This window comes from Drosophila suzukii, chromosome 3 (genome assembly GCF_043229965.1).
Source record: "Drosophila suzukii chromosome 3, CBGP_Dsuzu_IsoJpt1.0, whole genome shotgun sequence".
NCBI lineage: Eukaryota > Metazoa > Arthropoda > Insecta > Diptera > Drosophilidae > Drosophila > Drosophila suzukii.
In genome coordinates this window covers 1087276-1109041 of record NC_092082.1, presented here as the reverse complement: position 1 = coordinate 1109041, position 21766 = coordinate 1087276, and the positions used below count along the sequence as shown (strand labels likewise).

Here is a 21766-nt window from a genome sequence, read left to right as displayed (position 1 = left end):
CCGCGCACGCAACTGCCACCCCCGCACCCTTCGATTTTTGTTTTATCCTGCTGCACCCTCGCATCCTAGGTATATCCTAGTACATCCCGGCGTATCCTGTTCGCCTTTTTTCCGTGCTGTCATGCATTTGTATTTGATTAAACATTTTTTACGCGTTTCCGCTGTGGGCAGGGCATCATTAGTTTGCCCCGTTTAGGGTTTCACTTTGGTCCAGGAGACTGGGCTCAAACTTCGAAAACACCCTGGGATTCCACCCCCGTCATCATCAAGTTTCCTTGCCCTTTTACCAGTTACTAGTGCCCAAATGCATCTGTCCGATTCCGAAAGTCCACTTCCACTTCCGCTTCTCCGAATGTGTGTTTTGGTATTTGTTTTAGTCGGTCCTATGGATCGATGGACCATGTCAATGGCCCTTAATGGCATTTCATTACCCAACTGCAGCGCTATTTGGCAGCATGATTATGAGGAATCACCCAAGAAACACTCATCATTATTGTTTACCACTTACGGGACTTGCAACCCCCACATAGATGATATATGAGCACCTCGCCACAATTATAAAACAATCATTGGGGGTTTGTTTTCCCTGACAACCCAAAGAACAAGAAGTTTCCATTTTCAGTTTTTCGTTTTTATTCAAGAGTTTTCATAATTTACAATTTTTATGGGCTTTCCAAAGGTTTCGTTTTGTATAAAAATATTAGATATAAGTTTTCAATTTAGACTCCTTAAAATGTACAATTTGTTGTATAAAAATATTTGCTGTGTATATTACGTATAAAAATATTTGGTACAAAAATCTGTCTTCTTTTAGCTTATTGTTAATGCACAATAGAGCACAACGATTCTCTTGTAAACTTGAAGCTTAGTATTTAGTATCACAAGATCTCAACCGATATGGTTACATATATGATATAGCTTACAGTTAGTTAATTCCTAGATTGAGCGAAAGTTTCCCTTTTCGTTGTACTCTGCGGTTACAACCAATTTACATTTACAGATGCTAAGGAACAATAGCGCTGTGATATTGTCCCGATTTCGGGGGATTGCTTATATCTTATTGCTTTAAGTACACAACCGCCGGATTTCGAAGCCTGGGGCCCTTATAGCTAGGTTGTACTGTTCAATACTTTGACTGGTAGTGAGACGCTGGTCCAATGTCCGTTTCTATGCCTAACTTACTAAACTTAATTAAACTGAGAACTAAGTGGTTCCCCTGGTATTTTAGGTGGCTAAAAATGACTAGAGCTCACACTCGACTTTGGTTCACCAAAACACTGGGTCTGGATTTTCGTTTAAACTAGGATTTGGTTTTGCTTTTTGGTTTTGTTTGGGTGCAAACTTAAAAACTACTACTGCACAATTTTGCCTGAATTTTGGTTTCGGTATATAACCTGAATATGACTAAAGCTGTATCCGAAATTGAAGAATGATATATGATATATATACGTTTGTACAAACTTAGTAAGACCGAAATGAAGCTGACTTATAGAAATTATTTACCTAAAGTGACTAGAAGGAATGCAAGAACCTATGACTAGAATGACACGAAAGAATGTTGGGTTGGAAAAGTGGGAAAAGGATTGGAATTTAGCAGGAAGATGATATGCGACAAAGTAGAACTGGATATAGCATTTTTAACGGGAAAGATGAGTATGAGAATGAGTCTTGAATAACGAACTTTGGACAGTGTGAAGATGGGAAGTTAGAGAACAGGAATGTGGAGGATTAATGATAGGCGTGATTAATGGTACATGAAAGATGATATAGGGGTAATGGAGATGTGTGCGATTTGGATTATAGTTAGTATTAGATGATTTTTAAAGAGTGTTATAAAAGAGTCTTTGGTATATGAGATGATAAATGACTAGATGAATGAGTTGACATTAAATAGGTTTTTCTTTGGCTTTCTTTAGTTCATTGCACTCCCAAAAGTTTCTAAGCTAGCTATAACTAAAGACTAAATATTGAGATCGAATTGAAGCTGACTAGTGCCAAGATACTTTGGTTTCACTGACTAGAACTAAGGGGCATATGGAATGTTGGCCGAAGTACGGATACCAATTAGAGCCTGACTAGAATTGAACTCATTTGCGAACGAAACTAAATCGGTTTTAGAACTAAACTAACTAAGCTAACTAAAAATACGAAGAGGAAACTGAGATTTCCGATGAATAAAACTAGTTCTTTGGTCTGGTTCAGCTGCATTGAGTTGAAGGGCCTTCAACGATTGTAGTAACTAAACTTCACGTTAAAATTAACTGTAAATTTTAAACTTAATTCTCACTCGACTTTTCAGTGGGCCATGGTGGTGTGCTGGATGACGGAGGCGCAGTTCCTCAAGTTGGTCAGAGCGGCGGCAGCAATGGACTCCTCCTCCGTGAGGCCGTGCTCCACGATTTGCAGGCGGCCATAGCCCGCGGATGAGGCGGAGGAGCTGGAGTCCGAGAGGTAGTCGTTGTCGTAGTCGTAGTTGCTTCTGGTGTTGGCCCCCACCACGTAGACGCCCTCGTCGGAATGGGAGCTGCTGGCGGAGGAGGAGGTGGACGATCCTGCCTGGTTGAAGTGGAAACTGCCCGTTATGGTGGCGGTGGCCTTAACCTGCACTTGCTTCTCGACCGGCTTCTCCTTCTTCTGGTGCGTCAGCTGGTGCTTTCTCAGGTAGGCCGCCCTCTTGAACTTCTTGCCGCACTCCTGGCAATCGAAAGCCAGCTCCTCCACTGGCTTCTGCGCCACCTCCGGCTGCTTCTCCACCTGATTGATGGTGTTGCGGTTCTCCTTCTTGGCCGCCTCCTTCCTGGGCTTGTGCCACCTCCGGTGGGATGCCAGGTTGGCGGGACAATTGAACTGCTTGCCGCACTCGGGACACCTGTACTCCAGCAGAACGATGCAGGCGCACCTGTGCCGGGCCAGACCAAAGGCATCCTCGAACTTGATCTTGCACAGGCGGCACACGTAGTCCCCAATCACGTTCTTGATGGCCGCCAACTCCGCCTTGGTCTCCTCCGTGATCTCGACTATGTTGTACTTGGGGTCTATGTCGCCGTTGCTGTACTGCATGGAGCCATCGGTGATGTCCTCCAGAGGTCGGATAATGGTGCCCGAGACGGGGGAGCTGGTCTCCTCGTCAAACTTCAGCTTGCGGGTGGCCTTGTTACGGGAGGGTTTTCCCGAGGAGGTGGAGGCCTTGCTGGTCCTGGGCGCCGAATCCACTGGTTTGATGGGCTTCGCCGGGGTGGCTTCTTTGGTTTCGACGGGCTGCTCCTCCTTTTTGTGGATTTTAGCAGGGTGTTCTAGGGGTTCTTCGCCATCACAGCTCTCCCGGCTCAATTTCCGCTTGCCCGCCGGACTTTGTGGCGGCGTGGGGGGTTTCTGCTCCGTCTGGGGCTGGGGCTCTGGAACTGGAACCTCCACCTCTGCGGGATCACCCCCTGCGGGATTCTCGCTGTACACCTCCGCAAATGTGGCCGCCATGGGCACATCGCCGTGGGGCAGCGGCGATGGCAGCTTCAGCGTTAGGTCCAGCGGTATTTCGCACCTGGTTTTCAGGTTCAGGTAGCGACTGCGGTACTTGGGGGGCAGCGAGGCCACCGTGGTCAGGAGCCCCAGTCCGTGGGGCATCCCCTTGTGCTGCAGCTGGATGCCGATGCTGTGCGGATGGCTGAGCTTCTCGGTGGCTGTCTGTTGCAACTGGGCCATGGCATCGATGGGTTTCAACGGGGTTTCAATGGGGCTTAAACTGGGTGCTATTGGCTAACTTAAAACTTGAACTTGAAGTGGACAAAACGAAAACGTAGCAGAACGTAGCAGAACGAACGGGAACTAAGCAAACTTAACAACAAACTGATAACGCTGATCCTTGCGGACTGGGACTCTTTATCGAAGACCTCCAGTCGGCTCGACGTTTGTGCTGCGAATGACGTTCGGTGGCCTCCGGGGCGGCTATTTATGTGTGCCACAGGCCAAAGGAAAGCGAAAACGAAACCGAAACCCAACCGAAAACGAAACTCGAAATCATTGTTTGTGCCGCCGGCGTCCTGGAAATTCAGTTTCAACCCCCTTTTCCAAAGTCGTTGTCCTTTTTCGACGCCGGCAGAGCCGCAAAAGCCGGAATCTTTTGTTAGCAATCACACACACATTAGTCACCCTTTTTTCCAAGCCAAGCACACACACTCGCACAGAGTGAAAGTCCTACGCACACACACACTCTGACATTTTGCAGACAGGACAATGCACTCGGAGAAAAATCAATGTGCGACAGCTGTTATGTGTTTGGGGATCCCCGAAATGCCACGCACAAAAATCAGCAAAAACAGCACCTTCCTCGGCAAATAAATAGTATTCTGCGGAAATCGTAGCTGCTCATTGTCCTTATTTTTGGCCAAACAGCTGACAGCCATGAAGTCGTTAATTGAGCGTGTAACCATAAGGTCAGCGGGGAAGAGTCCTCAATGGTTCGGGATCTGAAGGCAGGATACCTTCTCGAAAGGTGAATGGTTTCATTGTTGCCATTTGGTGCAAAACAGCTGTTGGCAGTCGAATGCAAGATGGTTAAGTAAACAATGTAACAAGTTAGAACTCGCTAGGTGGTATTTGGATCCATTATGTTGTGCAAATCTGTGGCTAACATGTAGATCATTTAAAGGTATTTCTTAGAACGGAAAATATTTGATATCAAATTAGTTACATTTTCTGTTTCTGTAAATAAAATATATTTAAAAATTGCGTATGTTTTGTCCCTATTTATTTACACTTGAAACTGTTGTTAGTTTTCTCTGTGTATTTAAAGTAAAGCTCCCAATTAAACTGAGTTAAACTAACATTTCTCGTTGTGTATTTTGCGGCACTGCATTTATCAGCCTCAGACGACTAAGCTCGTCAAGTTCGCTTTTGGTGGGGTAGGTAGCAGACTAACAGACTAGCGACTGGCAGACACAACTTGGGTTCGAACTTCGAACTTCACCACCGCGAAACACGGCGCACAATCGCTTGTATCCTTGTATCCACGAGTCCTGGTAGCCCTGTATCTGTGTCTGCGTTTCTCGGGATGTGTCTGTGTGCAAGTATCCTGGGCGAGTGCTTTGCATTAATGTAATCGAAATACGAAGCCGACTGAGCCGACAGTGGTTGCCATGAAAGGAATGCACTTTCGATTCCCGTCGAGGGCTTTCGGCGCAGGATTCGCAGGACTCTCGCTCCTGGAAATATGGCATATTATGTTGAACACGCCGCCATTGTTGTTGTTCTTGTATTACGGTAGGCACGTGCATGGCAACGATTGCCACCCCAAAACGGGCTGACTGTGAGTGAGCACTGAGGGAAAATAATAGGTACTACTTTAAATAAAATATTATAAATTATGAAGTAACTATATATTATTCATATGTCATTTTTTATCATTTTATTTATTGTAAGAGTGTTGATAATTCTATTAAATGTTATATTTAAACTGATTTCTATGTTGTTAAAATTATTTATATTTTATGAAACTAATAGTGATGCTGTCCAAAAAAATACTAATTGCTGTGGAAACAATCATGTTGTTAACTCCCTTTCTCGCAGTGCACAGTTGAAAGTGCAGAGAGTATTCCCAAAGCGATCCTGTCGCAGCAGGGTGGCCATTCGGCTGGGGAATCGATGTTTGCCATGCAGCTTAGAATTAAAATAGCGCACGCATCCGAGGCCAAATCCACATCCAGGCACAAACTTCGGATCGAATGAATCGGAGAAGGAAACAAAAGTCTCAGAAGTGCGCCAGCCACGCGAGCATTGTCCTGGCGTCCTTTGGCCCTGCCATCCTGCCATCCTGAGGTCCTTAGTCCTGAAAGTCCTGAAAGCAACGCAGATACATGGATGCTGCGAATTCCAACCCTGCCGGGTGGAAAAGTCCTCCCCTCCTGCCGGCGATTCCTCGCCAACTTATCCCTGTCACTCACAAATGCCGCCTTATTTGCGATTCGGTAAAGTGAGAGAAAAGGAAACGAGAATCAAGCCATCACAAGAAATGAAGGTTGATTAATCTGAGACAAGCCTATTGAAACGGATTAGTGCGTGTTGGTTAGAGGTTTCTCTACGCTTATCGTCATCCATCAGTTCAAAGTGCACTTTTATTATTTCTTATGAGAATGATCTCTGCACTTGCGAACAATAAATAAGTTGGTTCTTTTGATTATTATATTTAATCTCCAGTTCACAAGATGGACCTCAATAAGGCAAACATTTTTATTTTATTTCTCGAAGAATCCGGATAGAAAGGATTTGCAAAATCATGAATTTGTTCTGTGTTTTTTTGTCGTAATTTTGTTAAAAAGAGTGTCAAAGCTAAACAAAATACTGTTTTGTCTAGCTTACTACCTCAGCTAACGTGTTATCACTTTTTTAGATTGATTTAAATAAAAAAAAATTTCGTCAAATTTTTCATTTTTTGTAAGGGGTAACATCATGTTTTTTTGCAAAAAAGGTTCAAAAACTAAAATTTTCAGGTTTGAAAACTGATCAATAGGGAATTTCATTACGAGTTCAACGATGTATGACATTCCATATTTGGACAACTGGTTGCAATTTGTCGAATAAAATACCGTGTTTTTTTGGGACAAATTAGATAGTACGACTTATGGCAAAATTGGGAATATTTATCTTGGTTTTTTTTCGTCATTCCGTTAAATAAAGTGCCACAGCTAAAAAAAATACTGTTTTGTCCAGCTTACAACCCCAGCTAACGAGCCATCACTTTTTTATATTGATTTAAATAATTTAAAATTTCGTCAAATTTTTCAATTTTTGAAAGGGGTAACATCACGGTATTTGCAAAAATGGGTCAAAAACTAAAATTTTCAGGTTTGAATGCTAATCGATAAAGAATTTCATTACGAGTTTAACGATGTATGATATTCCATATTTGGACAGGTTGTTGCAATGTTTTAAACAAAATACTGTTTTTTTTTGGGACAAATTGGAACGTACGAGTTATGCCAAAATCAGGTCTTTTTGTCTAGGTTTTTTAGTCGTAACTCAGTTAAATGGAATGCTACAGCTAAGCAAAATACTGTTTTGTCCAGCTTACAGCCTCAGCTAACGAGCCATCACTTTTTTAGATTGATTTAAATAAAATAAAATTTCGTCAAATTTTCAATTTTTTTGTAAGGGGTAACATCACGTTTTTTTGCAAAAAAGGTTTAAAAAATAAAATGTTCAGGTTTGAATACCGATCGATAGGGAATTTCATTACGAGTTCAACGATGTATGACATTCCATATTTGGACAACTGGTTGCAACTTGTCGAATAAAATACCGTGTTTCTTGGGACAAATTAGATAGTACGACTTACTATGGCGAAATTGGGAATATTTATCTTGGTTTTTTTGTCGTCATTCCGTTAAATAAAGTGCCACAGCTAAAAAAAATACTGTTTTGTGCAGCTTACAGCCCCAGCTAACGAGCCATCACTTTTTTATATTGATTTAAATAAATTAAAATTTCGTCAAATTTTTAAATTTTTGTAAGGGGTAACATCACAAATTTTTGCTAAACTTGGTCAAAAATTAAGTTTTTCAGGTTTAAATGCCAACTAATTGGAAATTTTATTACAAATTTAACAAGGTATAACATTCCATATTTGAACAATTTGTTCGCTATTTTCCGGACAAAATACTAGTACTTTTTTGTTGAAAAATTGAGAAATATATATATAACATATTTTAGAACTATAGAATTTTCTGGAAATAGCTTGTCTCCAACCCCTACGAAGGACTTTGCATTTCTCAGCGTGTAGCAATCGCAATCTCCTTCGACTGCTCTGATTTCTGCGCTTCAAGGCGTTCTTGGCACAAATTTGCACTCGACAAACACCCAGGACAACCTCGGGAGAGATTTTACACACCATCCCCCCGACAAATCACCCACATAAGCCCCACAGAGCGGTACGCATTTTGTTTGTTGTTTTTTGTTTGTTGTTGGTTCCATTGCTAACCCTTAAGTGCATCTTTTTATGGTAATTTCGAGTGCACGGCCTGTCTGCATGTCCTTTGGCCGGGATCCTTTCTCCCTCTGGCGGCTCCTTGGCAATAATTAATGTTCGAAAATGCATCGTTTATGCGGCATAATGCATTTTCATTTCCATTCTCGTTTTCATCAGGCTGTATGTGTCTCAAAAGGCTTTTCAGGTTTCGAGCCTGCAAGCCGCGTGCACTTTTGCTTGGGCAGCTCCTCAAGGATCCACTCCACTTGTAGCACATGTTGCCCATTGTGGAGATGAGGCTGCCTTTTTGGGGTTCAGGCTGCGTCCTGCAGGATATGTTCACTCCTGTCAATCCTTTCGCCTGCCACTGAGCTGTAATTAAATTTTTCGCTTTCATAATTTCATGCAATTTCTGCTGATTTGGTTTCCAGGGCGAGAAGGTTTTTTAATTGCATTTCGTTTGTTCTCAGGGGCGGGGAATCGGGAAGTCTGCTACCAATTTGCATTACTCGATTGGGTATTAGAAATGGAAAGCTCCAAATTTGCCAGATCTCCGGGAGCTGCCAATAAGCCAATCACAGCATGTGTGGCTTAATAAATAAATATCCCATTGAGCTTGGGTATTTTGGCCAGCTTATCATAATTGAAACAAGCGGGTAGTTCAAAACTGTAGAAGAACTGCATAAGGAAGTAAGCTGAGCTTGGAATAAATGGATGAGGAATTTTCAAAATAATTCATCAAAGGGACAACAAAGAACTCTCCCTTATCTAAATAAAATAAGGGAAGCAAGGCCATAAATGTAATAATAGTCCTCCAGTTGTGCGTCATGCGCAAATTTAAATATAAACAATTATAATTTTTAGCTGCCATAATCATATGCAATTTGCAACTGCTGCCTCGAGTTTTTTAGGGGTGTGAATATTTTTAATTGCATTTCAGATGAGTGATGACGGGGTGCCATATTTACTTGATTTAGCTGATCTCAAATGAATTTCTAATAGGCCAATTGCAGCATGTGTATGGCTAAGAACTAGACAATCCATTGGGCTTAAGAAATTTGCTAGCAAATCCCACTCGCAGTAAACAAAACTCCCCGAAAAATAGCGAGTGACTAACCACGGGAAAACCTGGCATAATTATGGTCGAATTCGTATTCCTCCAGTTGTGCAGCATGCATAAGTATAAGTACACACAATAAATATGCGCCGCAGGACACAGAAACCCACAGCGCGAGTGAGATGGAGAAAAAGGGAATTTCTAAGCCAGGGGAAGGGGGCCAAAGAAAACAATCACAATTCACAATTCTGTCGGGTGTCGAAGTGCTCGGGGCACGCGACCGGCGACCAACGTTCATTTGCCGCTGCCGCTAATGTCCTGTGCCCAGGATTGTAAACTGCGAATTGGTCCGGTGCACATTTATCCGCATAGGGTACTGTAGATACGACGGCATGTGCGACGAGGAAATCACAATGCAACCACCACAGTCCGCAATCCAAAACCCAGACCGAGATGCGAGCTACGAGTTCCTAGTTCCCTCCCCAAAAGTCAAAGTGCTGGCAATCGAAGCCGAAAATTTAGCCAGGTGCATTTTCAAACACCAAAACACAACACACGAGCCACATAGCAGCACCACTATGAAAAGGTTGGCAGGGGACCACAGTGAACTCTATATAAGGGAAACGTATGGTAAATCTAACAATTATTAAGTACTTGAAATATTATGTTTTTGAAACTAGCACTGATTCCCTCTTCTACAATTCCAAGATCAAGAATAATTTGTTCTCAAAACATTGAGAATGTTTCTTCTTTAAAACTGACAGGTGGTTATTTGTAGGTAGATATAACATTAGCTCAATCCCCTAAATTTTCAAAGTCGAGAACAATTTCTTCTCGAACATCTAAGTAGAGAATACTTTCTTCTTGAAAAACGTCAAATGTCAATCCACCTATTCACTCTTCACTGTGAACGCTATAAAGCAGAGCTCAAGCGTGGCGCGATTTCGATACCGCTAAGGTCTGAGGCTGTTGCTGATTTCGAATAGGGTTTTTTAAAACGCTGCGCCCTTAGGGGTGGCAAAATGCAGCCAGATTGGAAGGAGGGCTTCTCCGCTCGCATATCCGCATGTCAGTCACAGTGCATGAATGTCTAGGGAGGGTTTTAGGCTTACGGCGGCGAAATATAAAATATTTCATTTTTACCCCTTGGCTCACTTATCAGACTATGCATATAAAATTCCAATTGGACGCGTTCACCGCAAAAGGACGAAGGAAAAAGAAAAGAGTGATGGGCGGAATTCTCCCTTTGCGTTTTATGCCTAAGCCTGCCAAGATCCTATGCAGGATTCCCCTTCAAGCTGATGCTGCACGGAGAAGAATAATTAAACATTTTTAATATTTGACTACAAAAAACTGAACTTAAATACTAAAATGTTCACAAGTAATAATAAATGTTGTATACATATTGAGGTTTTAAAAAAAAATATCTTAAGAATAGTATTAATATTAACAATTATTTACCTACCTCAATAAGGTCCATAGTTATTGGACAGAAATTTACATAACTTTTTAATGCCAGCATTGTTAATATTTTCTCTCAGTGTTCTTCTGCTGCTCACATTAACTAGTTTCCGCTGCACTCGCAGTCGCAATCCCATGCCGAACCAGAACCCGAACCCATTCCCAATCCCAAACCCAAACCCAATGCCAGTTCCACTTTTAATGAGTAGCCGAGCGAAATGGGAACTTCATTACAAAAGCACCCCATTCGCAGGACCCCTTCCACCGCCAGCTCCATGCAAACGCTTCCTGTTTGGTTTGTTTCAATTAAATCGCATGTGCGACCCACGAACAGGCGCAGGACACCGAGGCCCAGGACACATTGCAGGACACATGGCTCATCTGTTACTTAATCATGGCATTGCCATGGATACGCGTACCTTGCCTGGCGAGGGTGCCGTGCATTTGAGCTCGACCTTTGAGCAGCCAGTGCGGATATTTATTGTTATTGCCCTGGGGAGAGCGAGATTTCTCCGCCCGGTTTGTGGAGGAGAGGAGCCCCGTCTTAAAGCCCTGCTGCAATTCTGATTTTGCGGTATTTCCCAGGTCTTGAATACGGCATTCATGTGGAAATGTTCTTCGTGATTGATTTATAGTTGCTTATGACAGAATAATTGGGGTGTTCACAGGGTATGTGAAAGCCTGTGTCTCAAAATGATTAATGGAGTTTAATAATTTAACATCATTGCAATATTATTATTCTAGATCCTTTCGGAATTTTAAGTAATTCAAGAAACAGTTTGATAATGTTCATCCACTTATAGATATGTATTTCAAATCGATATAAAGTTGCTAAGTAATATTACATCTACAAGACCAGAATAGCCACACTTATTAAACTGAATATGATTTAACTTATGTTCTTTGGGAATTCCTTTGGTAATACTTGAAGGGTAACTAAAGTAGGTCCATTCTCCATCTCTAGTATAGGTAATAGTCGTAGTTGGGATAGGAGTTGCCCACAGTGACGTTGCTCCATCCGAATTGATACCGAATCAGGGCGTCCACACCACCCACATCCACTCCCAGTCGCTGGAGTTCGGCCGTGATGACCTTGCCGGGGGGAGTGGCCAAAACCCTTTCGTAAACCGGACGCAAGGCCACCAGACGACGCCAAAGTTCGGACAGGAGAGGACTGGTTTGACTGGCACTGGGTTCCAACAGACTTCGAATGAGTTGCACTGGGTAGATCTGCACGAACTCCGACTGGAATCCGCGGATTCCGTTCACAATCTGCGACCAGTAGGGGTACTTATTGAAGATCTTGACCTCCAGTTCTAGGTAGTCGAAAATCTTGGGGGAACCACCGGACAGGATCAGCTGTTGGGTGGTCCACTGCTGCAGTTGTCGCACTTCGGGTTGGTTGGCTAACTGCCTATATAATCTAAAAGCCGGTACAGAGTTGATTGCCCTGATCAGACCCTGGAACTCGATGTCATTGAGGAGGTAGGTCTGAATTAGTTTCTCGATCTGATCCTTTGGAATCTGACGAATTACTCCTCTCAGCTCCAGGGCAAAGTTACTTTGGGGAACCAGGGTTCCATTTTGGTTATAAGGTCGGATGGGAGCCAATAGAGCGGGCGTGGCACTTTGAAAGGCCGCCAGGCAAGTGAAAGCCAAAAGAGCACAACCGATGAACCGCATCCTGATCTGTTCAGGTGTGATATAATATAGAACTAGTGGAATATACCGATCCACTCACCACTTTTATAGCAAAATGCGATCTCTATTATCTTACTTTCTGTTTGTGGTTTAGCTTCCCCAGTGGACACTCTTATCGGAGACAGATTGCTTTACAATATCTGACGTGGTCCACACAGGTGGGAAACGAGGAGATCTGACAAGATAAAGGGAGTCTATTTACAACCCTTAGTCACTCGGGTTTGCTAAGCAGAAGCTCTTTAATATCATCACTGATTAATTTTAGTCCAAAATAAATTTGAATTTTTCTCACAGCCCTGGAAAGACAATCCTATATTTGATGATGATATTAATCGCAAAATATATTAAATCAATAACATAGACAAGAACGCAAATTTCATTCATATCTCTGAAAGACCAAGAAGCAATCAAAGCAAAGCAATCTTATTTTGCATATGAAAACAGCTTCTATTTAATTTAAGTAAATTCTATAGAGATTTAAATGTGACGGTTCACGTACTTGAGATAAGGGGCTAAAACAAAAATATCAAACAAGTTATTCTAACTATTCAAGCCAGACGACTTCATAGTCAATAAATCGCGTTAGTCTCACCTGGCGAAATTCGGTCAAGTTGGACATCTTTTTATGGAGCATATCCGACATATGAATAATCAAGAAAGTGACAGTGCAGATAAGGAAAAGCCTGAATTTCTACACAAACAGAATTCTACAATTCCTAAAGCAAAAGTAAGCAAATAAATCAAAAGTAATGATGTCACTTTTAAAAATATATGGATAACAAGTGATATCAATTAATGATAAATAGCAATTCAAATATAATTATTAACCTAAACATCATAAAGGTCTTGGAAAGATATCTGGGGCTATAATAAAACATACATATTTTGTACTTCTTTTGACTAAAAGCTTTTTGATCTGAATCATTTCTGATTGAAAAGATTATGACAAAGGGAAAAATGATATCCGACTTTCCGATGAATACATCAAAGCTAAATGGCATCGACAATCTCCAACTGAGATCTCCAAGGCAACATTTCAAGTATTCCCTTCGGTCAAGTGCAGTCCTTTGGATTTTGGGAGAAAAACAAACAGCCGGGCATGTAAATGGACAGATGTGTGTGGGTAATTAGTTAGTTAGTTACCTTCACCCGATCGCATATCCGGTCCAGCTACATTAGTTCCACTCGAGGAGAGTCCTGCAGGAATGTTACATGCACGATAATTAGGATTGGCCAGGAAACGCCTCTTCTTCGCTGCCCGAAAAAAAGAAACAAAGGCCCAAATTCCAATTGAGCAGGAAACTCTGACAGATTTGCTGTATAATTTGGAAATTATCAAAACTTTTTAGGGAGTCTGCGGAACCGTAGAATCCAGAGAGATGCAGAGCGAAGCCACCCCAAAAAATAAAGGAACTGGGCGGATAGGGAGATTCAGGGTGATTTCGGTTAGGGGGTTGGTTTTAGTACGACCGAGCATAAGTATTTCGTTGGCCAGGGGCGATCGCATGTTTGGTTATCGGAATTGTGAGGGGAGTTGGGCTGGCAGCTGCAAAAAATAAATATGTACCCCCTTGCAGTGCTTGATAAATCATGTGTAAAGGTATTTGTACAAAAGTTTTTTTGGATTTACAGTTTCTATCTTGTATGTTCGATTGGCGGCAGCTGCAACTGCAAATCCTGATGCTGCCGGCGGAAAAATGGAAAAGTGCAAGAGCGGAAAAGCCAGTGTTGCCATGGAAAGTGTGTTAAAAACAAAAAACGATTGCCGACAGGACGAAGAAAATATTTCGTTTTTAATTGATTTGGCAGGCTTCAATTTAACGCTTCGCTGCCACTTCCTCTTTTGCATGCGAGTCCTGCACGTGTCCTTTTTAGTTTTCTATAAATTTCAATATTTTTTACATGTGCATACATGTTGTGTAAAATGCAAGAGTGGGCACTTCCGCCCCATGACATGCCAATGAGTCAGAGTCCTGGAACTGGAGGTCCTTTAGCTACAGGTATGTCTTGGGCTTATTCCTTTGCCTCAGAACCCCTCCCCTTTTTGGCACGCGTCAGAAACCGAAAAAGGGCGAGAAGTCAGTGGATAATTTTTAGGGGTTGCTCATCGGGTTTTTCTTATAAGAAGCATTCCTTGGCCGGAAGAACCAAAGCAACACGTTCAAGACATTGTTGAGTCACCACTGAAATTATTATTACCCCCGAAGACGTCTCTCCAATCCACACATTACCCCTGTGTGCCGGCATTTATTCCATTCAAGAAGGACCTGGGGAACGAGCCTTCAGGATCAGCGTTCTTATCGGAGGCGCCTCCTTCGGGGCTTGTCCTTTTAGGGTCCTTTTACTCATTCATTCCCTCACTTAATTGAGATATGGAGGAGAGGAAAAGGAGGACGACAAACCAGAACGAGCCCATAAAAGGGGCAATTCCTTTTGCCAGCCAAGTGCCAATTGAAGGTTTCACTTTAGGCTACAAATTGAAACGCCCCTTGCCAGGACTTCTTTTTTCCTCGTCCTTTTTGCCCCTTTGTTTACCTTTTCTCGGTCTGTCTCGGGCTTCCCTTGAAAAGAAGCCATTAAATTGATTATAAGACATTGTTGAAATGTGTAAACTGTTCCGTCTCAGACTTTCGGTCGCCGAGGGAAGTCCCAGTCCCAGTCCCCTTTTTGTCTCCGTTTCTCCGTCTGATTCCCATTTCTCACTTTCTCAGTTTCTCCCTATAAGTATGTGGGTATTTCTGAGGGCGTGGCACTTTTGACTGAAGTCGAAGCTGAGGAATTCAACTAATTAGAGGGGCAGAACGAGAGTTACTCACAAGAAATAGGTGTTGAGGGACCATTTGGGTAGGTAATGGGTTCACCTCGAGGGGTTAATGAAGGTAACGGAGTCACTGCTGGTTTATTGAGGAAAAAGGTGTGTCTGATGTGGTTACCAAGGAGTTCCCCCCAAAGAAGTCAGCTGAAACCACAGCTTACGGGGTATTGTTCACGGGGTTAATGCTCGGAAATGACTCAAGGTGTCAATAAAGATTGTTGTAAGGGATTTTTGAAATAATACTAATGGGCTAAAGGTAAGAATAAAGGAACAAAGCTGTTCTTAAAAAAGGTGTGAAAAAGATTGTTGTAAGGGACTTTTGAAATAATACTAATGGGCTAGGGTACCCATAAAGGAGCCAACCTATTTGCATAGAATGGTGTAAGTTATCTTTTCCAGTTGAATTTTTGAATTGATTCATTATTTTAATTAAAAGCGCTAATAAAAACCTATAATAATACCAAGTCATTACGTATGTATGCTATAAGTACTATTTAATAAGGTGAGAATCAAAGGAGGTGTGTTAAAACTATCAACTTAAGCACACCCCATCCAAAAATTATATTTTCAAAGCTAAACAATCAGACACATCTAAAATCAAATGCAAATTCCAACCTAATTCTACACAAAGGTCCAATGACTTCCCCGCCTCCATATCCTGTTTAGCTGGAAAAGTCAGCAGCTGCCGTAGCCGAACCTTTATCGCAATCACTGATAGGAGTAACAACCCAGAAATCTGTAGGGAGCCCTTTTACGGCCCGTTAACCAGGACACGTGTGCCACTGCATTAGCATATATCTACATATAGGGAAAATGGAAAAGGTATAGGAGCTACATAGAGAAAGCTCCCTCAACAAAAACCGATGCAAATGTGCGACTATTAGGGGAAACAAAGCACACAGCGCAGGCGCAACTGGGGTTTGAAGTTCCTGATACTGAAACTGGGTTGGGCACGTTCCAAAGGTCTTTCGAATAGGTCCACCACCCCTGGCTTAGATAACTACACACAGGCAGACTGGCGTACCAGCTGCCTTGCCAAAAACACTGGAACTCGTTTATCCTTATCCAAAAAATTCACTCGCGTGCCGTCAGTCCGGTTTTAACTCCCCTTCGAGCTCATTTCGTTGCTCATAAATAACAATGCAATGATCCCCAGGTATTTTTCACGTGTTTGGCACGTTTCACTCGATTTTCCGGTTCTCGATTCCCTCGATTCTCTCCACTAATCCCCCGTGGAAAGAGGGCACGCGTCCCCTTTGATAAATTGTGCTTTAAAGCGCAGGGTTTCAGGGGTCCATGGTTTCCGGATTCTGTTTCTGGAGCAAACGCCTTTGACAAATGGCCAAAACAACTCCGCAGGACAGGCCACTGTCGAGAAGAAGACGAACCATTGTCTGCCTTATTGCCGGAATAAATCTTCATCGCCTGCCGGCTCCTGGTTTATTTATCAAGGTGTAGCAATTACATTAAGACAAGTCAGCCGTGGTTATCGGACACGACCTGGGACCAATATCGCAGCTGGGCATGCATGGCCCGGAAGTCCAGGCGGGGCGGCAGCTTCAGCGGGCTCATCGGGTAGCCAAAAACACTTAGGCGGTGCAGGAAGAACTCCCAGAGGTCAAAGGCACTCTCATTGGCCGGGTGGAAGGAGATCAGGGAACTGGAGCAGCAGGCGCGGGACTGGAATAGAAGAAATAATTGAAAGTTCTGCGGGAAATTTACAAAAACTTTTTTCTTCTTTAATGTTTTTTTAACCAATAACTTGTATCTGTTATCCGTCAATCGCGTTTACAATATAATAATATAATATATTAATTCAGATGGCTTCTTTGCTCACTAACCGTTGGGTTAAAGTACAGCGACCCCGAGTACTGTCTCCACCTAGTCCATCCCGGTCCAATCCGTTGCGGCATTACTGGAAGAAAGCGTTCCTGCCCAAGGCCATCGCGGGACTCTCCTGCAATCACTCCTACAGTATTCAGACACAGGCCCATCCCCGAATCCTCCGATTTCAGAGAAGAATTCAAGTCATGGCTGCATAAATTGGAGTCCTTAAAGGCAAATAGATTCAGGCGCCGTAGAGCTCCTCTGCTAAGGACATATCCAGCATCACCGGACATATATCCTTGGGCAAAGTCCGCTTTTAGACGGTGGCCAAAGTATATCGAAGATTCCGGATCGTAGCGGTAGAGAAAGCGTCGTAAGTTCTCCATTATCACAAAGCTGCAGTACCGATCCGTATTTGTGAAAAAGAATATGCTTAAATGTACCACTAAACTTACGTATCTGTATCTGCCCGAAGAAACCAATCGTGTCCGTTAAAGTGTTTCTCAAAGATGTTTTTAAATCCCTGTCGAACGGTGGCAAAGGTGTTATTCTCTTTTTTCTTCCTCCAAAAAAAAAGTTTATTGCATCGCCTTCCCCATGTAGATTTCACCTTGGCCTCATTTTTATCATAGTCCAAGGGATCTGTTAAAACCATACATAGGACACGTGTGCGGTTGAAGAGTCCTACAGCTTGACTGCCTGCTTTCGGACTTTTCCTTTCCAAAATCGTCGTTTGCAAATAGTTATAGTTCCAGTACTCCGTCAGCTGGATGCCTATAATGAGGCCCAGTACCAGACCCACTGCATCGCGAGTCATCGGAGCAGTACCACCCTACTGACTCGAGAAGACAGCTTCAAAAGCTCTCAACATGCGGAGAAAATCAATTACCCAGTTCTTTATATAAACAAAAGGGGGGAGAATCTCAATAGTTACGTACAGTGGTCCGGTGTAGCACTTTCCCAAAAAAAGGTGATTATATTTATTGGTACATTACAGTACAAGTTGAATAATAAAGAGTCAAGTACATTTTAAAGAAAGTAAGTAGTTCTGTTCATCTTATAGTACAATAATCTTCAAAGTTTCACTAACTTGGCGACCAAATTCATGGCCTAAAAAAAGCTATTTATGTTTAATACTTTAATTCTAACTATTCAGCTTATCGTTTAGCAATATTGACAGGATTGTCTTTAGTTATCCTTTGTTGTCGCTGACTTGTTGAGACCAATGCTGCAGTCGCTCGTTCATCTGCCGGAATCCCAGGCGCGATGGAAGAGCCCTTTGCGGCCTGTGCAATCCAAACACTCTCAAATAGTACAGAAAGAATTCGAAGAACTCAAACTCGATGTCATTGACATAATGAAAGGATATGGCTGAGGGAGAGCAGCAGTCGCTTCTCTAAAAATACATAAATTAGAGATTACAAAAGGTAAGGGTAAATATTTACAAATGCAAATCTCACATTTGGTTTGTAGAAGAAGTAGCCGTCAGTCCATGAACCGATTGCAATGAAAGGGATCACGTTAAATGGGCTGATGGGCAGAAAGCGATGGTGTCCCTGAAAGTCCCGTGTATCGCCAGCTATAACACCCACATCCTGCAGGCAGTGGCCGATCTGAAGGTCCTCGGAATCCCCGTTCAATTTGCAGGTGGTGGTGCTGTTCAAGGCGAACAAATTCAGACGCCGAAGGGCATCTCGGCTGAGCACATAGCCTCCGCCACCGGACATGTAGCCGTGGGAGAACGACGATTTGAAGCGGCAGCCAAAGAACACAGACGATTCCGGATCGTAGGGATATAGGAAGAGACGCAGATTTTCCATTACAATGTAACTGCAAGGATATAGTATACATATTTCACTGCTTAAAACCGTTCTTCTTGACTTACGTGTCGTCATCGGCCTTCAGGAACCAGTCGTACTCGTTTAGGTAATGCTTGTGCACATGGGCCATTCCTGTGCGAACCTTGGCGTATAGGTTCTGCCGGGACTCGGACATGTTCATCTTGAGAATATTCAGATGGGGATCTGCCCTGGTGCTCATAAAGATCAGCTTATTGCAGCGGGCTCCCCACGTGCGGTTCACCAGAGCCGCCTTTGTGCTGTGCGAAGATGGCATGGTGAGCACCAGGCAGAGTATTCGCACCTCCCTCGTCAGCCAGAAAGCCAGCTGCTCCTCCGAGGCAACCGGATACTTGAGCAGCGCCGCCTTTTCACTCGCCCGCAAGTCGTTGTCCCTCCACAGCTTCAGGTAGCCCATGAAATCCGTGACTCGAACGCCTAACATGATGCCTAATACTAGGAAGATGGTATTCCGAAGCATTGCCAGGATCATTTCACACTGATACAATAGTAATATTTAAGTAGGGAAGATCCCACGCTGTGCCTAATTGGCGCACCAAATTCATTATTATCCCATTAGGGAGTCCATGACTGAATCCGAATTTTTCTAGGTTTCATTCTGCACACAATTTTCTTTCTTCCAAATGTATCATATATATTTAATTCACAACTAGTAAAACATTTATCATTCAACAAGCACATCAAAAATAGCAAGGAGATACTGAATACAATAAGTCGCATACAGATTAAAGGAGCTAAGTAAAACTAAACTAATAAAATATGGCTTTTAAAATTATACAGATAGTTGCCTACTCTAAGCTATCAAATTCTAAAACTGTTTCTATTGGACTATGTGTTTACTGCTAGAATGAGTCTTAAATATCTCCTACTGGTATAGAGGAATGTTCTGTTAATCTTAGTTTAGCCAGGCGTTAGGATTGGTGCTGTTTTCGTGGGACCAGTGATAAAGCTGGTTCTGCAGTTGTTTGGGATCTAGTCTGGGCGGCAGCGACCTCTGGGATAAGGGGGTTCCAAAAACGCGCAGTCTATAAAGCAGAAACTCATACATTTCGAACTCGTGGTTCTTGACATAGTGAAAGCTAATCCCCGAGGTCGAACCAGTTTCATTGGCCTGAAATGAACAGGAATATTAATACAAATATTATTTTGAATCTCTCGTACTTACTGGCTCATAAAAGGTCAGTTTGATAAGCCAGTTGGTGGTGGGAAATTTAGGCAGCATAAATTTGAGGGACATGGGCAGAAATCGCTCCCGACCTTCCTCATCGCGGGAATCCCCAGCCACCACGCCCACATTCTGCAGACAGAAGCCAATCTGTCTGTCCTCTGACAAGTTGTTAATCGGACAGAACTGGCTGTTGTTGAAGGCAAAGAGGTTGAGCCGACGCAGGGCATCCCGACTCATCACGTAGCCAGCTCCTCCCGACATGTAGCCCTGTGGATAGGTGGTCCGGAATCTGTGGCCGAAGTAGAGAGCTGCCTCGGGATCGTAGGGATAGAGCAGGAACCGCAGGTTTTCCATTATCACAAAGCTGAAGGGGCAGGGAGTTAGTTACTTAATATTTCTACTGATAATACTTACGTGTCATCGTCTGCCTTCAGGAACCAGTCGTAGTCCTCTACAAAGTTCTGGTACACATACTCCAGGGCCTTCCTCATCTTTAGGTACAGATTGTTTCGGTCTTCGGGGACGCCCACATCGATGGCGCCCAGTTCATTATCTTCTTGGCTGCTGATGAAGACCAGCTTGTTGCAGCGCCTGCCCCACGTGGCCTTCACCCTCTTGACCCTCGACTGGTGGTTTTTCGGCATGGTCAGCACCATGCAGAGCACCCGCGTCTCGTTGTATAGCCAGCGGGCCAGCTCCTCCTCCGTCGGCTGCTGGGGTGTGGCCTCATCCTCGAGCTGCGTTATCGCCGTGCTGCCAAAGTACGTTTCGGTCAGCTGCAGATACTCGAAGAAATCCGTCAGCCGAATGCCGATGATGAGGCCCAGGGCCAGGCAGAGTACGTTGCGATACATTGCGGGTGTGTTCCAGGCAGCAAATAACCAGCACACCAGCTGGCATTTGGCGATTCTCCGGGACTGGGGGACTGGAGGGCAGCGGGGTGGATGTCTCACAAAATGAGCCGGGGGCACAGCGAATGCATTTCTCGGTGTCGCTCATCGCCGCCAGCTGATCGACTACTGCTCGGTGGGCTCCATTCGCAAACAGCTTAAAGAGTCTCCCCCAACAGAGAAAGAAATTGGTAATAAAAGCCACTGAAAAAAATGTATTGTATATTAAAAATATTAAATCAATGAAATTATAAATTAAAACTTTAAACAAACGTAGATAGATATCAAAAAAAATTCATAAATATTTTTTTTATTTTGTGAAAATCAATTGAGTAAATTCATAATTGTGAGGAACAATGAAATCTTTAATATTCGTAGACAACAATTGAAGTATTTTATATTTTTAGTAAAATATTTTTAAAATTAAAGTAAAAAAATTTTAAGTTTGGTTTTTTGAGAAATCATTATCATTTTGATCATTAATCATAAGGGGCACTTCCGACAAAAACTCATTAGATGTTTAGGTGTATGATCAAAAACCATCAGTCAAAATCATATCTTAAACATTAAAATATGCGGAAACAATTTGTTTGCTTAATTGCTTGTTTGTTTAATTAATAAATTACCTTTTATTTCGGGTGGGATTTCTTTTAAGTGCACTTCTCTTGGTCCGGCTGAAACAAGTTTTCGAGTTTGGCCTGTGATTGGCATTTGTAATGAGTCACACGTGGTGCGTCGTCTTCGCTCTTGTGTCGTTCGTAGCATTTTCAGCCAATCTTTCAAATAGTCAACAATAGGAAATCTATAAAAAACCTTGTTTGGTCCAACGCCGATGTCATTTATCGGTCAACTAGCCGCCGAATGGATCCCCTTTCCCTTTTCTTGAGCCAATATCATCCAGAGCCATCTATTTTTGGGGCCAACCGGTTTGGAGCCTCCTCTTGACCCACTCTGGCTCAAATTAGCGCCTCTCGCCCACTGTAATCCATTTTAATCCATCGATCTGGACCGAACCGCTTTGCTTGTGGCAA

At 43.0% G+C, this 21766-nt stretch overlaps 5 protein-coding genes across 5 annotated transcripts; all 5 read right to left on the bottom strand.

The window, feature by feature from the left end:
• Positions 1–615: 615 nt before the first annotated feature.
• nerfin-1 (nervous fingers 1) lies at positions 616–3938 on the bottom strand. Its single transcript, XM_017078004.4, has one exon. The coding sequence runs from the start codon at positions 3697–3699 to the stop codon at positions 2296–2298; it is 1404 nt and encodes a 467-aa protein (XP_016933493.3). The 5' UTR covers positions 3700–3938; the 3' UTR covers positions 616–2295.
• Positions 3939–11253: 7315 nt separating this feature from the next.
• On the bottom strand, positions 11254–12206 carry mat (materazzi). The gene has a single exon (XM_017078046.4). The coding sequence runs from the start codon at positions 12156–12158 to the stop codon at positions 11436–11438; it is 723 nt and encodes a 240-aa protein (XP_016933535.3). The 5' UTR covers positions 12159–12206; the 3' UTR covers positions 11254–11435.
• A 4189-nt stretch (positions 12207–16395) lies between these two features.
• LOC108012690 (glycoprotein-N-acetylgalactosamine 3-beta-galactosyltransferase 1-like) lies at positions 16396–17657 on the bottom strand. Its single transcript, XM_017078118.4, has 3 exons — positions 17274–17657; positions 16833–17214; positions 16396–16671 (listed from the first exon to the last, which is right to left on the bottom strand). Exons 1-3 carry the CDS (start codon positions 17633–17635, stop codon positions 16468–16470), a joined length of 948 nt encoding a protein of 315 aa, XP_016933607.3. The 5' UTR covers positions 17636–17657; the 3' UTR covers positions 16396–16467.
• A 111-nt stretch (positions 17658–17768) lies between these two features.
• On the bottom strand, positions 17769–19149 carry LOC108012880 (glycoprotein-N-acetylgalactosamine 3-beta-galactosyltransferase 1). The gene is made up of 3 exons (XM_017078370.4): positions 18704–19149; positions 18279–18648; positions 17769–18214 (listed from the first exon to the last, which is right to left on the bottom strand). The coding sequence occupies exons 1-3, from the start codon at positions 19147–19149 to the stop codon at positions 18011–18013; spliced, it is 1020 nt and encodes a 339-aa protein (XP_016933859.3). The 3' UTR covers positions 17769–18010.
• A 136-nt stretch (positions 19150–19285) lies between these two features.
• LOC108012879 (glycoprotein-N-acetylgalactosamine 3-beta-galactosyltransferase 1) lies at positions 19286–21604 on the bottom strand. Its single transcript, XM_070996029.1, has 4 exons — positions 21362–21604; positions 20260–20939; positions 19843–20209; positions 19286–19788 (listed from the first exon to the last, which is right to left on the bottom strand). Exons 2-4 carry the CDS (start codon positions 20697–20699, stop codon positions 19573–19575), a joined length of 1023 nt encoding a protein of 340 aa, XP_070852130.1. The 5' UTR covers positions 20700–20939; positions 21362–21604; the 3' UTR covers positions 19286–19572.
• Between the last annotated feature and the right edge of the window lie 162 nt (positions 21605–21766).

What these genes read in the sequence shown, in the direction of transcription:
- LOC108012879 (XM_070996029.1), bottom strand. Translation starts at nt 20,699, where the DNA reads ATGTATCGCAACGTACTCTGCCTGGCCCTGGGCCTCATCATCGGCATT. An exon ending in CTGAAGGCAGACGATGACAC is followed by an intron (nt 20,210 to 20,259) that starts GTAAGTATTATC and finishes CTGCCCCTTCAG; the next exon opens with CTTTGTGATAATGGAAAACC. An exon ending in AACTGACCTTTTATGAGCCA is followed by an intron (nt 19,789 to 19,842) that starts GTAAGTACGAGA and finishes TGTTCATTTCAG; the next exon opens with GCCAATGAAACTGGTTCGAC.
- LOC108012880 (XM_017078370.4), bottom strand. Translation starts at nt 19,149, where the DNA reads ATGATCCTGGCAATGCTTCGGAATACCATCTTCCTAGTATTAGGCATC. An exon ending in CTGAAGGCCGATGACGACAC is followed by an intron (nt 18,649 to 18,703) that starts GTAAGTCAAGAA and finishes ATATCCTTGCAG; the next exon opens with TTACATTGTAATGGAAAATC. An exon ending in ACTTCTTCTACAAACCAAAT is followed by an intron (nt 18,215 to 18,278) that starts GTGAGATTTGCA and finishes ATGTATTTTTAG; the next exon opens with AGAAGCGACTGCTGCTCTCC.
- LOC108012690 (XM_017078118.4), bottom strand. Translation starts at nt 17,635, where the DNA reads ATGACTCGCGATGCAGTGGGTCTGGTACTGGGCCTCATTATAGGCATC. An exon ending in CTTCGGGCAGATACAGATAC is followed by an intron (nt 17,215 to 17,273) that starts GTAAGTTTAGTG and finishes TCGGTACTGCAG; the next exon opens with CTTTGTGATAATGGAGAACT. An exon ending in CGCTGTACTTTAACCCAACG is followed by an intron (nt 16,672 to 16,832) that starts GTTAGTGAGCAA and finishes CTTCTATTCCAG; the next exon opens with TCCCGCGCCTGCTGCTCCAG.
- mat (XM_017078046.4), bottom strand. Translation starts at nt 12,158, where the DNA reads ATGCGGTTCATCGGTTGTGCTCTTTTGGCTTTCACTTGCCTGGCGGCC.
- nerfin-1 (XM_017078004.4), bottom strand. Translation starts at nt 3,699, where the DNA reads ATGGCCCAGTTGCAACAGACAGCCACCGAGAAGCTCAGCCATCCGCAC.